The 14956-nt window shown below is 43.3% G+C and overlaps 1 protein-coding gene across 6 annotated transcripts in view; it reads left to right on the top strand.

Annotated features, from left to right (window-relative positions):
* LOC138262284 (NXPE family member 4-like) overlaps positions 1-14956 on the top strand; it is a 505255-nt gene that overhangs the window by 15065 nt on the left and 475234 nt on the right. Inside the window, exon 1 of one of the 6 annotated variants that reach the window (XM_069212181.1) lies at positions 14293-14398. The exons of 3 other annotated variants lie outside the window; for them this stretch is intronic. Coding sequence is in view for 1 of the 3 variants with exons in the window: in XM_069212179.1 (XP_069068280.1) it covers positions 14370-14398 (29 nt within the window). In the remaining 2 variants the exon portion in view is untranslated. Of the gene's footprint in view, positions 1-14292; positions 14399-14956 lie in introns of those variants that run through there. 2 more of the 6 variants (XM_069212179.1, XM_069212185.1) reach the window with 2 other exon arrangements.

Consider the following 14956-nt stretch of genomic DNA (forward strand, 5'->3'; position numbering starts at 1 on the left):
TTCTGCCAGCTCCCCTCTGATGATTCCACATCCTTTGGTGGGGAACTGTACCATGCATTCCACTTAGTACAGTAGGGCCTACACTATTTTCTATTGCCTTTGCCAATACCTATCACTTTCTATGCTCTTTATTGATTGCTAATGTGTATATAATAGTGTGTTTACCTACCTCCACTAATAGGGGATACCTGGACCTGGTATAAGGTGATAACACCATAGGTGTCAACCACACACCAGGCCAGCTTCCTACAGTAGCCTCTAATGAAATGATGTGGAACAATAATGCTCAAGTTTCCACACAGTGTGAAGACAGGGTAATTCAATGCCAAATCGAGATGGTGTGTGATCATAGGAATTTTCAAGTGCCTTTAGACATGGTGTGTGAAGGTAATCATGTTTAAGTCCCCACAATGATAGTATGTGACTAATGTGATGTTAAAGTCTCCACAGAGATAGTGTGTAATTATTGGGATGTTCAAGTCCCCACAGAGATAGTGTGTGAAGATGACTGTGTTCAAGTCCCCAATGACCTAGTGTGTAAAGACAATGCTTGAGTCCCACAAAGAGACTGTGAAGTTAATGATGTTCAAGCCTAAACAGAGATTATGTGTAAATAAAGGAATTTTCTAGTCCCCATAGTGATGGTGTGTGAAGGTATTCATGATCGGGTCCCCAGAAGGATAGTGTGTTAGTATAGCGATGTTCATGTCCAGACTGAGATAGTGTGTGGTTATTGGGAAGTTAACAATGTTTACGTCCCACAAATTTGGTGTGTTATTATAGTAATGTCCACATCTCCAAAAAGAATGTGTGTGGTTATAGGAATGTTCACATCACCTAGGAGATAGCGTGTGAAGATAATCATGAGGATCGAGACCCACTGAGGTAGTGTGGGGTATTGTAATGCTCAAATCCTCACAAAGCTAGTGTGTAAAGATAATCTTGTTCTAGTCCCCACTGAAATGGTAACAACAATGCCCGAGTCTCCACACAGCAAGAGTGTGATGATATGGATGTTCAAGGCCAAACAGAGATAATATGAGATTATAGGAATGTTCAAGTGCCTTCAGAGATGGTGTGTGAAGGTGATTATGTTCGAGTCCCTACAATGATTGTATGTGACTAATGTGATGTTAAGGTCCTCGCTGAGATAGTGTGTGGTTTTAGGGATGTTCAGTTTCTCGAAAAGATCGTGTGTAGTTATAAGGATGTTCAAGACCCTCTAGAGATAGTGTGCGGAGGTGATTGTATTAAAGTCCCCACTGAGATAGTGTGTAAAGATAATCTTGTTCAAATCCCCACTGAAATATTGTGTGTCTAAAGAGAATGTTCAATTCTCCAAACAGATAAGAGTGTGAAGATAATGATGTTCAAGGACACACAGAGATAATGTGTGATTATAGGAATGTTAAAAGCCTTCAGAGATTGTGCATGAAGGTAATCATGTTCAAGTCCCCAATGACAGCGTGTGAGAACTGTGACGTTAAAGCCCTTACAGAGAGGATTTGTGGCTATACAAATGCTCAAGTCCCCACAATGATAGTGTGTGTCTAAGGTGATGTTAAAGTCCTCACAGAGATAGTGAGTGGCTATAGGGATGGTCAAGCCCCCACAAAGAGAGTGAGTGTGTGGTTATAAGGATGTTGAGATACCCATAGAGATAGTGTGAAGATGATTGTAATCAAGCCCCATTAAAACAGTGTTTAAGGACAATGTTCAAGTCTTGACACAGCTAGCGTGTGAAGATAATGATGTTACAAATGTCAAAGAGCAGCACTCAAGCTATATCTTTAGTTTTATATATCTTTGATGTTATCAACAATGATCCAATCCAAAAAAATTATCTATTGAGTCCATTTTTCAATCAAAGTTTCATATCACAAAGTTCTCAAACTATGTTTTCAAGGATTGTTCAAATAGGTATGGTCTTGAGTCTTCACTTGTCAAAAATCATCTTCATTAAATACTTTTAATCTTCATTGCAAATAGATGTCAGCCCAGCCAATGTGTTTTGTCCTCTTCTGTGACATCAGGGATCAAGTGAGCAGTAACCCATCTAATGTGACCACATTTGCGATGATGTATACACAGTATCCACTGCTTCTTCCAAAAAGACAATTAATTATGCCTGTATCTTTAAAATTCAGTTGTCCACACATGATGTCTTCAAATTTCCGGCCCTTATAAATGTGACGTCCCTTACAATCCTCTATTTCTCCAAAAATATACAAGCCCCAAACATGTTTTGTTTTCCTCACATCTCAGCAGCATAAGCCACATTACATTTGATTACTGATGATAACTGGTTAACAAGGGTTTTACAGGGTTTAGAATGGATGAGGGTATGGTGAAGTACAGGGTAGTCAGAGTTTAATGGGATTTGTTAGAGTTCAGGGATGGGTAACGATACAGGGTAGTAAGGAAGTTTTAGTATTCAGGGATGGGAAAGGCTATGCGTTAGGAGTAAGGGGCTTTTAGGGTTCATGAATGGGTAAAGGTATGGGAATGTAAGGTTTTTAGGGTTCAGGGATATGTGAGGGCACAAGTTAATACAGGGTTTTTAGGGTTCAGGATGGGTAAGGGTACACAGTATGAAGTGTTTTAAAGCTTTTAAGGGTCCATGGATGGGTAACACTGCAGGGTAGTAAAGGGTTTTAAGGGTTCAGGGATGGGTTAGGGTATGGGGTACTGAGGGTTGTAAGGGGAATTTTAGGGTTCAGGGATGGGAAGGGAAACAGGATAGTAAGGGGCTTTTAGGGGTCAGGGATGGGTAAGGATTTGGGATAAGATCATTTGAAAGTATTTTCTGAGGATTCATGGACGGGTATTAGTGCATGGTAGTAAGGGTTTTTAGGGTTCAGGATACAGGGTAACCAAGGCTTCTAAAGGGGATTTTAGGGTTCAGGTGTGGGTTGGGATGCTTGGTAGTATGGAGTTTTATGGCTCAGTTATAACTAAAGATTTTGTATAAATATAGTTTTAAGGATTTTTAATAAAGTTTATAGATGTTTAGGAGGCAAGGTACAAAGGGAGTTTTTCTGGTCCTGGAATCAGTAGGGGTGTGGGTTATTAAAGGTTTTATAGTGTTCTAGCATGGGTAAGGGTATAGGGCAGGAAAAACGTTAAGTGATTAGTTCAGGGTCGGGTACTGGTAAGGGATAGTCAGTGTTTTTTTTGCAAAGAGATGGTTCCAGTTATGTGAGTATGTTAACAGTTTTATAAGATTTGTGGATGGGTGAAGTTGGGTAAATATAAAATGACAGCTGAGAAAGTATCACCAAAAGATAGGTATAGTTAGGACCAAGTTTTCCCATACACAAAACATTTTTTGTTTTGCTAATAACTTTGGCACCGTTTGACAAATATTCACAGAATGTTCCAAAAAAGTGTCCTACTTTGCCTAGTTCTGCATGTAAAGTTTTGGGGTGATTCGTAAAGTGGGGGCTGAGAAAAAGGGGGGTCCCAAAACACTTTTTCCCATTCTGTGTCTATGGGGATTGTTCATTCTTTAGACATGGCTACAGCCGAACCACTGAATACAATTGCACCAAATTTGGCAGGAAACTAGATCTTTGTGCACAGATCATGCTTTTTGTGATTTGGCACTAACATATTCAGTACATTTGGAGTTATTTTCGGTTAAATAATATAGATCTATAGGGATGCGGATCCTTTGCAGATCCACCCATGGTGGATCCAGGGAAAAGCAAGGCCCTGACTGGCTGGCCGCAACCTGGCAGAAAAGTTGCAGCCACCATTTTGTTTGTCACATCGGCTGGGGAGAGGGGAAAGAAGAGTGCAAAACACACAAAGGGTCAGAAAACAGGTAGCCTGACCCTGTAGGACTCATAGGCCAGATTTATGCTGGCCTTGCCCCATCCCAACGCCACATCAGCATCATTTGTTTACACTAATGTGGCGTTGGAAGGGGGTAAAATGCAGCGCCATGTTTACAAAGTGTTATAGTTACTTGAATTAACCATCCCTTTAACTGCTGCATTTCTATGGTTTGTACTAGTAAATTCTAGTAACTGTAACGTACCTTTTTTGTGTGAATATTTTACCGACTGACACTCACAAGTATGTAGTTATATTTAGCACCTGGTTTCCACAGGAAAAGCATTTTTTGGTTTGCTAACAACTCTAGTGCTGTTAGACCAATCTTCACGAAATATTCCCAAAAAAGTGCTCTATTTTATCTAGGTCTGAAGGGAAGGTTCCAGGGTGATCTGTCAAGCAGGGAGCTAGGAAAAAGGAGGCAGTCAAAATATATGTATTTTCCATGTTATTTCCCATAGAGATTTTAGACTACAGCCCGAACCGCTGAACTGAATTACATAAAATTTGGCAGAAAGCGATATCTTGGTCCAGAAAGTGCTATTCTTTTGTGATTTGGTGTAAATCTGCTCAGTAGCTTTGAGGACATTAAAGTAAAAATACATAGAGATGTCTTGGGACGTGGAACCTTTGCAGATCCAAGGTCCATTGGGGCAAAACGCACCAGACCCCTGCTGCTTGCAGCCTTCGACCATGAGCAGCATTGGGTTGGTGCATGTGGGGGGTTGGCCGCAGGGCCTCACCATAGGCCAGGCCCTGAGTCCAGCTCTTGCTGCACACGGACAAAGGGCATGTGACGCAGTGGTTGTATTAACATATGGTATTTGTTTATTACTTTAAGTTAAAAAAGAAATTCACTGTAAAAAACCAAAGGGCATAGGGATGTTATAGTTAGATTCACGTTTCACCTACACAAAACTAGAAATTCAGCAGTTATACTTATACTTATGTGAAGAAACTATAACTTGTGGAGTTAAGTAACTTTAAGGCATGAGTTATAGGTCCGTATTTATGAAACGTTTGTGCTGCCTTTGCGCCATTTTGTTTACACAAAAGCAGCACTAACCCAGCGCTATATTTAAAAAGTAGTGCTAGACCAGTCTAGCGCTACTTTTCTGGAGTTAGCGTCATTTTTGAGGAGCGCCACTACACCTTGCTTTGTTTATTGACAATGATATGCAAGGTAGGCGTTCCCTCCTAAAAAATGATGCAAGCCCGCTAGTGCCATATTTGTGCCTTTTGAAAAATGATGCATGCCTAGGATCGCATGCAAATAATGATGCTAACGCACACCTGGTAAGACATAGCGACTAACGCCTGGCGCTGTGGCTGGTGTAGAGAGATGTGTGAAGGTCAGTCGTCTAATATTGCAAACACTGCAAATGGTATGGCACATATTGTTCAGCCTGTAGAAGAAGGAATAGCCTTTTGTAAAGTTCACCAGTAGAAATGACCATGACGTGCATGAAGTATCGGACTGTGAGGGGAAGGAAGATGAGTTAGGAGGAAAATCTGCAGAAACTGTGCCAGCAGCGTACGCCTAGAAGCCCACCCCAGACAGCCTGGCTTCAATGTGCATGAACGATCGCACATTGTCAAATACGCACTCTACCAAAAACACATTGGAGACATGTGAGTCCAGAAACATATTCACACACATTGTGTAGGATAGTACACATCCCAGTCACGTTTCATTCAACTACACCTGTGTGCTTGGCCAGCACAAACAAGCGTGACTGATGCAGGCAGCAACTGACACCATCTGTACCCTGAGTCTGCAGCCATGACCCAGTTCCACTACCTACCAAAGGACTAGGAATGCATAAGAGGATCAAATATCATATCACAATGTAAACATAGCCATGCTAATTCTGAGTAAATGATAACACAAGTTCAACACAACCACCCTGCAGGTTCCCAGTACATAATGGGGCAAGGGACTTCAGGTGTGCGGTTGGATTTCTTGACTTCACTGTGCCCTGCAGTGCTGATATGTCTCTTGAGGATGAGAGACCCAATCACATAAAAACCCCAGAGGGGGCTCCTAACGTGCATGCATGGGGAAGTGGATTTTACACGTGTTGCAATACATCATGATGTCCGGCCATTGGGACACACCAGTGGACCGCTATGACTGTGATCGACTTTCAGTACAGTGAACTGTTTTAAAGTGTGAGAGTTGGATGTAGTCCCCTAGACCACTGTCTACTCCCCAGCAAACTTATTTTTTAATTCAGAAAAGGATTGAGGTCCCATAAGGAACCCTCCACTTTTGTCAATGGGTCAGTACCCCAACTAGGGACTTCATCATTTAAAAATGTTTTGCACAGGATTAGGTCACAAAATGTTGATGAGAGATGTCTGCAACATGCCTTTTGCAAAATTCTCATTCGGTAGCCATTCCAAATCCAGTTTAGGTATTGGTAAAAGTTTACAGACTCATAAAATATAATTGCAATTTACTGTGCACAATAAAGTTTTAATATTTTGAACATTGCTTTTGTGAAGTTTGCACAACAGTTTATAATATTCAAATATTCAATCAGTGACACAAGTAAAAATCCATGATAAACTGTTAAAAACAGTAAAACCATGTCACAAACAGCATTATATTGTGTAACTCAGTGAATCCCAACCTTTTTATCGCCGCGGACCGGTAAATGTTTGATCATTTTTCCGTGGCCCGCTTGTTTTGATTTAATAATTTTAATTTAATTGTATTTAAACATGCCTTCAAGATTTGAAGACCTCGGGCGGCCCGGTGCCGATTGATCCGCGGACCGGCACCGGTCCGCGGCCCGGGGGTTGGGGAACACTGGTGTAACTGATATACATGACAACCTGTAACTCCTCATGTAGGGCATATTTATACTCTGTTTGCGCCGGATTTGCATCATTTTTTTTACACAAATTGGGCGCAAACTTAACTCCATATTTATATTTTGGCATTAGACATGTCAAGCGCCAAAATATTGGAGTTAACGTCATTTTTTGCCTGCAGGAAAACTACCTTGCGTCAATTAGATTCAAGGTAGGCGTTCCCGGGCAAAAAATGACTCAAAGGCCCTGGCGCCTTATTTATCCACCTGTGCAAAAATCACCCACAGGAGGAGGAGGGCCTTAAATAATGGCGCTAAGCCTGTTTAGCACCATTATTTAACACCTGGGTCAGGGCAGGCGTTAGGGGGCCTGTGGGCCTTTTTCCATGGGCAGAGACCCTGGAAACAGCTCACAGGTGACCTTCCCTGCCCCCAGGGACACCCCCACCTACCCGCACCCACACCTGGAGGACACCTAAGGATGGAGGGACCCATCCCAGGAATGTCCAGGTGAGTATTTTTATTTTTTTTGCAAAGTGCCATAGGGGGTCCTAACTTGGGCCCCCTACATGGCACTGTGCCCAATGGCCTTGCCCAGGGGACTTCAGTCCCCTGGAAATGGCCATTGGGCTAGGGAGAATGACTTCTGTCTTTACTTAGAGAGGAGTCATGTCCATGGGGGTTGTGCGTGGAAATAATGACGCTAATCAGGTTAGGGTCATTTTTTTACTCTAACCTGACTAGCGCCATTCTTTCACGCACAACCTCCAGTTTTCCCTACGCCTCCCCCACCTGGTTAGCGTCAATAATTTTGATACTAACTGGTCCTTACCTCCGGCTAGCGTCATAGCTTAAATATGACGCCCGGCGGGCGTCCAGGAACGGCGCTAACGCAGGTTTGCGTCAACAAGTATAAATCAGGCCCTAAATCTCTAATGTCGGCCACCTATAGAGTGCTGCGCTTCAGCAGTAGCACTATATAAATATCCATACTATGCCGTCTGTTCCGTTCTTACCAACTTTTGAGCCACCTCTGAACCTAAACCAGACTCAAAGTAATGCTTTGCATTAGCTAGTTTAGCAGAGAACATTTTTATGTTTAGCTTCCCGGTCTCTACATAGGAAATATGTGCATATGTTTTGTATGCAGAAATGACTCTTAAGTATTAATTTCACTTCTTTGGCTCCGCTTGGGTGCCATGTTTTCTGCGTACCTGCGCAAAATATATTAGTGCCAGTGTAATGTGGAATTGTACAAATGAATAGTTTGGTGTGTCTCTTCCAGATTACCCCCGCATGTTGGGGAAGTGGGTTGTAGCTAAATAAAAACAGAGGGTAAAACTGAGGATCGCTTAGGACCTGTTTCCACAGGGATGTGTTTTTCTCTTTTTTCTCTAATGTCGGTGGATTTCCACGCAAAGAGCTTATGCATGATCATGAATAGTAAGAATATTTTCATTATTCATATTTAACCAGTTTATGTGGCTGCAGTTAGACTTTAACTAGAGCCCTAGTGGCCTCTGTGCATTACAACAATTTCAAAAGGTGGGGACCGCAGTATATCTGCTTGAACGCCATCCTAACATGTCTCTGGTCGCACCTTCATTAAACACACATTTGTCTACACTGAAAAAACCAGTGAAACGTTTCTCGGAGCCATACTATAAGTTGAAGCACATCGTGTATTCTTAATACATACTGTAGGGGTTACTATGTGTTAAAATCATATTTTCACCACACTGCACTAGCAACATGTATATTTAATAATTTGCTTCAAATTATGTGGCCGTTAACCAGTAAACGATCTCCCTGGGACGTGCACTTCTTACAGAATATATATCTCTGCACTGTAGAAGCCAAAGGCCCATGCGCCTGGAAGCCCTGTCGGTGCTACAGACATGTTAGTGAATGGGTTGCCTCTTCCTCTGTGCTCCTGGAGGGCGTGCCAAGCAGGTCAGGTGAAGCCCTGCCAATGGGCGCCTGAAGTGCCGCTGCATCTGCTGGGACTGGGCTCATGGGGTCACTTTCAAGCCACTTGTCATGTCAAGGAATCCGAGAATTGTAAGCAGCCCAGCCCCACGCAGGGACAGAGCTGAAATGTGTAGAATAAGTTGACCACATTTCATTCAGCAGTATACTTCCATGAAGGGACAAACACATATCGACAGCAAATGATGAAATAATGCAGATTTTCCTAGTCCCGTGACGGAAAGTCTTAATTTTATTAAAGACACGGAGGCGAGTATTATGCGTTTCTTTTCTTACTTTAATAAATAGCAGCAGTCAAGAAATATACTACAATTCCCAGAAGGCAAAGGAACAACAGCCAATGGGAATAAAAACGTAGTCAGAACAGAGTACACCAATCACATGTAAACAAGGGTATTATGACATCACTTGACTGTGAACAGCCCTCTTTTCTTGCGAGAGAGTCAGTTAAAATTAAACAATGGAACAATGGAAAACAAAATGAGAATTGCCATAATGAAAGAGAAAACATCAGAACAAAAGTTCAAAATCCAAGATAGCCAAAACGGATTCCGGTAAGTAGCTCCAACGGAAAGACCAGCTTTGAACGGTGTCATGGAAGTTTGAAGAGTAGTAAACCAAGCTGAAGTCAGAGACTTAAGTGGAAGGTTGAGTTGATGGCCAGTGGTGCTGAAAAAAGGGAGGGAAAAAATAAAGAACAAAATTAATAAAAGTGGAGGGATAATACTGGCCTCCGTGTCTTTAATAAAATTAAGACTTTCCGTCATGGGACTAGGAAAATCTACATTTTATGGCAAGACCGGAGGCTCCTACTTATGCGAGTTTAAAGCATATTAATTACATTTAGAGACACATTATTGATAGGTTTGCAGTAGAAAACTTTAAATACATTATCATTAGACCAGTCTGCAGATTTAAGAATATCTTCTAAACAGGAGCCTGCCCAGAATGCTTTAGAAGCCATTGCCCCTCTGGAGGAATGAGCTCCGAACATAGAAGTATCAATGCCCGCTAGAGACATCAACCATTTAACCCATCTAGCTAGGATAGCAGCCGAAACGGGAGAGTGGGGTTTCCTAAATGAGATTAATAATTGGGAATGAGAAGAAGATCTTAAATCTGCAGTCTTTAATTCGTACGCTTTTAAACATTGTCCAACACATAGTTTCGGATGGTCAGGGAAATATGGATAAAAGACTGAGGATAAATTGGTTTTGGTTCGACGAACCACAGTAAACAAAACCCCTGTAGGCGTAAATTGTTGATTAGAAATATCAAGAGCTTTAACATCTGAGACACGTTTAATAGAAACCAGGCACAATAACATGGTCAACTTTGCAGATAACATTTTTAGCTAAAGCATGAGATTATCCGGCCATGGCAGAATGAATTTTAAAACAATGTTAACATCCCATAATTGACTGTATTTAGGCAAAGGTGGATTGGAAAACTTTACTCCCTTTAGTAAGTGGCAAATCAGAGGATGTTCTCCCACAGGTTTTCCATTAACTATGGCATGATTAGCAGAGATAGCTGATCGATATAGGTTGATAGTACGGAAAGCTTTGCCTTTGCTGGCTTCAGCCGCTAAGAAGTTAATAATATAAATCAAATCCGCTGAAAAGGAATCAATGTGTTTTCCCAGACACCAGCTGTGCCAAATAGACCAGGCTGACGTGAAAGCCTTTTTTGTTCCTGGGGCCCAGGACCGTGAGATGTATTGGGAAGCTTCTGTCGAAATGCACGGGAAAGATTGAGATTGCCCGAGAGCTTCCATGCCGAGAGAGTTAATAAATTGTCCAGGATGGGAGGGTGAGATCGACCTAGCGGGTCGAGAAGCAGTTCCGGGAAGGAAGGAATCAGAATCGGGAAATCTATTGAAAGTTCCAGAAGAGCCGGGAACCACGTTTGTGATTGCCAAAAAGGAGCTATGAGAATTAAAGAGGCTTGTTGACGCCTGATATGGGCCAGCACCCTGCTGATCATGAGGAAAGGGGGGAAGGCGTAATTTAGGGAAAGGGACCAGTCCTGTAAAAAGGCATCTGATGCCAAGGCCAATGGATCTGGACGCCAGCTGTAAATTTGTGGAAGCTGAGAATTGAGGCGAGATGCAAAAAGATTGATTTGTAGAGGACCCCATTTGTTCCAAATGATCTGGAAAATTGAAGCGTGGAGTCTTCAATCGCTGGAATCTCGAAGATGACGAGAATGCCAATCTGCTACTGAATTCTGAGAGCCGGGAAGGTACTCTGCATGAACCGAGATGTGCTTTGAACGGCAAAATTCCCAGAGCCCCTTGGCTAGTTCCGCCAGAGGTTTGGATCTTGTGCTGCCGAGGTGATTTATATAACGGACAGCAAAGATGTTGTCCATTCTGAGGAGAATGGCACAGCGAACTCTGTTTTTTGCAAGGCTTTTGATCGCAAAGGAACCGGCAAACATCTCTAAACAATTTATATGCATTTTGGACTCCTCTGATGACCATGGGGCATATTTATACTCTGTTTGCGCTGGAATTGCGTCGTTTTTTTAACGCAAATCCGACGCAAAACTAACTCCATACTTATACTTTGGCGTTAGACCCGTCTAGCGCCAAAGATCTTGGAGTTTGCATCATTTTTTAGCGTGGACACCTACCTTGCGTTAATGATATGCAAGGTAGGCGTTCCCGTCTAAAAAATGACTCCGAGGCATGTGCGCCGTATTTACACTCCCGGGCAAAAATGACGCCCGGGAGTGGGCGGGTCAAAAAAAATGACGTCCAGCCGTTTTAGCGTCATTTGTTAACGCCTGGTCAGGGCAGGCGTTAAGGGACCTGTGGGCTCGGAAGGAGCCCAGAGGTGCCCTCCCATGCCCCCAGGGACACCCCCTGCCACCCTTGCCCACCCCAGGAGGACACCCAAGGATGGAGGGACCCATCCGAGGGAACTTAAGGTAAGTTCAGGTAAGTATTTTTTTTTTTTTGGGTGGCATAGGGGGGCCTGATTTGTGCCCCCCTACATGCCACTATGCCCAATGACCATGCCCAGGGGACAGAAGTCCCCTGGGCATGGCCATTGGCAAGGGAGCATGACTCCTGTCTTTGCTAAGACAGGAGTCATTTAAATGGGGGTTGGGAGTAAAAAAAAATGGCGCAAATTGGGTTGAGGCGAAAATTTTGCCTCAGCCTGACTTGCCCCATTTTTTGACGCCCAAGCTCCATTTTCCCCTACGCCGGCGCTGCCTGGTGTAAGTCATTTTTTTTACACACACCAGGCAGCTCCGCCGGCTAACGTCATTCCATAAATAAGGCGCCCGCATGGCGCTTTGGAATGGCGTTAGCCGGCGTTAATTTTTTTGACGCACAACTGCGTTGGCGCAGTTGTGCGCCAAAAAGTATAAATACGGCCCCATGTGCCTCCAGTCGAGATTGGTCCACACCGGGCCCCCCAGCCGGTCCAGCTTGCATCTGATTCTAATACTAGATCTGGGGCTGATGCAAAGATAGTCCTTCCGTTCCAGGCCTCTAAATGGTCTATCCACCACTGAAGTTCCGTGCGAGAATCGACGTCTAATGGAATGATATCTGCGTTTGAGAGTCCTTTTCTTAAGTGACAAATTTTTAACCTTTGAAGGGGTCTGTAGTGAAGAGGGCCTGGAAAAATGGCTTGAGGAGGAGAGAAGGCCCACAATTCGCGCTAACGTTCTGAGAGAGATCTGAGAACTGCGTAGGACTTGAAGAATTTCCGACTTTATGGTCTTGATCTTTGCAGAGGGAAGCAAAAGAGTGGCAGAAATTGAGTTTATTTGGAAACCTAAGAATTCTATAACTTGTGAAGGGTTTAGGATAGATTTTTCTCTGTTTATGATAAAACCTAGGTCTGAAAGGAGGGAGCACGTGAGGAATAGATGAGACAATAGGGATTGTGGAGACTGGTTCATTATTAGGATATCGTCGAGGTAGATGATCATTCTGATACCTTGAGCTCTGAGAAAGGCTACCACTGGTTTCATGAGTTTGGTGAAACACCACAGGGCGGAAGAGAGACCGAAGGGTAGAGAGGTAAAATGAAAGTATTGGTCTGACCATTGAAATTGGAGAAACTTCCTGAAATGAGGGTGGATTGGAACTACTAGATACGCATCTTGAAGATCCAATCGTACCATCCAATCCTGTTGAAGAAGAGCATCTCTGAGATGGAGGATGGTTTCCATCTTGAAATGGTGATAGACTACAAAATGGTTGAAACCCTTGAGGTTTATCACCGGCCGCATATTTTTGTTTTTCTTTAGAACCAGGAAAATTGAGCTGGTAAAACCTGTTGGATTGGGAAGGGTAGGAGCGATGGCTTGTTTTTGTAACAGGGATTGTACTTCTGAGGTAATGAGAGATGCCATGTCTGAGGAAAAACGTGGAAGGGAGGGTAACTGAGTTTGAACAGGGGTTGCGTAAAGTTCTATGGAATAACCTTGAACAGTGTAAAGAACCCAGGGATCTGCTGTGATCTCCGACCATTTTTGTAGGAAAAAACGGAGACGCCCTCCTACAGGTATAGAAGAAGGTATAAGACTTACTTGGCTGGGAAGAGGATCTCGAGTTCCTGAAGCGTCTGGAGTGGAAACCTCTTGCTCTCTGGGGATAAAATTGCGGCCTATACTCTTGGTAGGACGCGTTGTGGTATCCCCTGGAACCTTGGTAGTAGTATGGACGGCCGGCAAAGCGGTTCCTTCCTCTGCCAGCCCATGCAAAAACCCGCTGGGCAAACATCTTTTTCATTGATTGTTGCGCTTTGTCCAGCAACGTGAAAGTCGCAACGTATTTACTTAAGTCTTTGATAAAAGACTCTCCAAAGAGAACACCGACGGTGTGAGCATTAGGTTGGACAGACGCCAGGTTGGTCAGTTTAGGGTCGAGTTTCAGGAGTAAACCCTTGCATCTCTCGTGTGTAAGAGAAGAATTTGCATTGCCTAAAAGGCAAAAGGTCCGTTGAACCCAAAGGGTAAGCTCTTCAGGGTCTATAAAAGAGCTGTCAATTCTAGCTGCCAGGGTCAAACATTGGGAAACCTTCGGGGTCTAAAATATTGGAAGTTTGAAGGGAGGATGGTTTGGATTTCTTGGGGGGGGGGGAGAAGGAGAAACATCATCCCCATCAGAGGACACATTGGAGTCAGAGTCCAAGTTCGGGAGATCGTCATCCGTGTCTGGGATGGACGATATTATCAAGGGAGCAATAACATTCTTTTGCTTGGTTTTGTGTTTTAAACCAGGTTTTAAACCAGGTTTCCCAATATCCAAATGTTTATACTCCTTGGAGGGAGCCTTTTGAGGAGCGGCGTCCTCTGCCACATGTGAGAAGGTCTCACTTTTCTTTTGTGCCATTTTTTTTTTTTTGGGGGGATTTTTATTGGAAGAAAGGCGCTGACTGCATTCCACCGCAGTCTGGGCCGAAATGGACCTAGATATCATGTCAGAAAAAGAAAGTTCTAGGTTTTTAGAAATTTTTTGCATAGAGGATGAAACTGCCCGTGGGACATAGGATTTTATAAAAGCAGACAATTCCTGCCTGATGTCCTCAACATCATGTGAAGGAGAGTTGTCTGAATCCATTATGGTGATAGAAAGGGCTGGGAAGTGAGGGGTTAACAAAACCAGGAAGGGAAAAAATCCAGGACGGAACAAGCTAACAAAGCTCTGCCTGTGGACGTCGTCAAACCTGCCAGTCTAGAGGGAAGACAGGAGCAGGAATGACCGGAGCCTCGATATTTCGGAGCAGGTAAGGAGAACGCAGAAAAATACAGGGCAAAACTGTCCTGATAATAAAAAACGAGCGCTGGTGCCAACGAGCGCAGAAGAATGCAAAATGTGACAAGAGGAATGCGAGGCGCCGGATTTCCTCAAGCGCGGCAAAGCAAACTGCCGTCTGAGGGAGTCTGGCATTGTAAACAGAGCGCGCGGGAGACGCGGGCAGAAAGGGAAATGTTCGTTAGACCGAGTGCGCTGAGCACTGAATAAAATGCGGCAACATGCTGGCTGACAACAGGAAAAATAACTATGAAAACAGCACGTTAGTGCAGCGGAAGCACTAAAGAGTTAAACATTGAGATATATTATTAAAAATACGAAATAACTATCAGACAATATAATGTTTTACAGAAAGAAGGATAAAAGGGTACTTAACTTGACTGCGAGCAGCAAGAAAAGAGGACTGTTCGCAGTCAAGTGCTGTCATAATACCCTTGTTTACATGTGATTGGTGTACTCTGTTCTGACTATGTTTTTATTCCCATTGGCTGTTGTTCCTTTGCCTTCTGGGAATTGTAGTATATTTCTT

Source organism: Pleurodeles waltl, chromosome 10 (genome assembly GCF_031143425.1).
Source record: "Pleurodeles waltl isolate 20211129_DDA chromosome 10, aPleWal1.hap1.20221129, whole genome shotgun sequence".
Classification (NCBI taxonomy): domain Eukaryota; kingdom Metazoa; phylum Chordata; class Amphibia; order Caudata; family Salamandridae; genus Pleurodeles; species Pleurodeles waltl.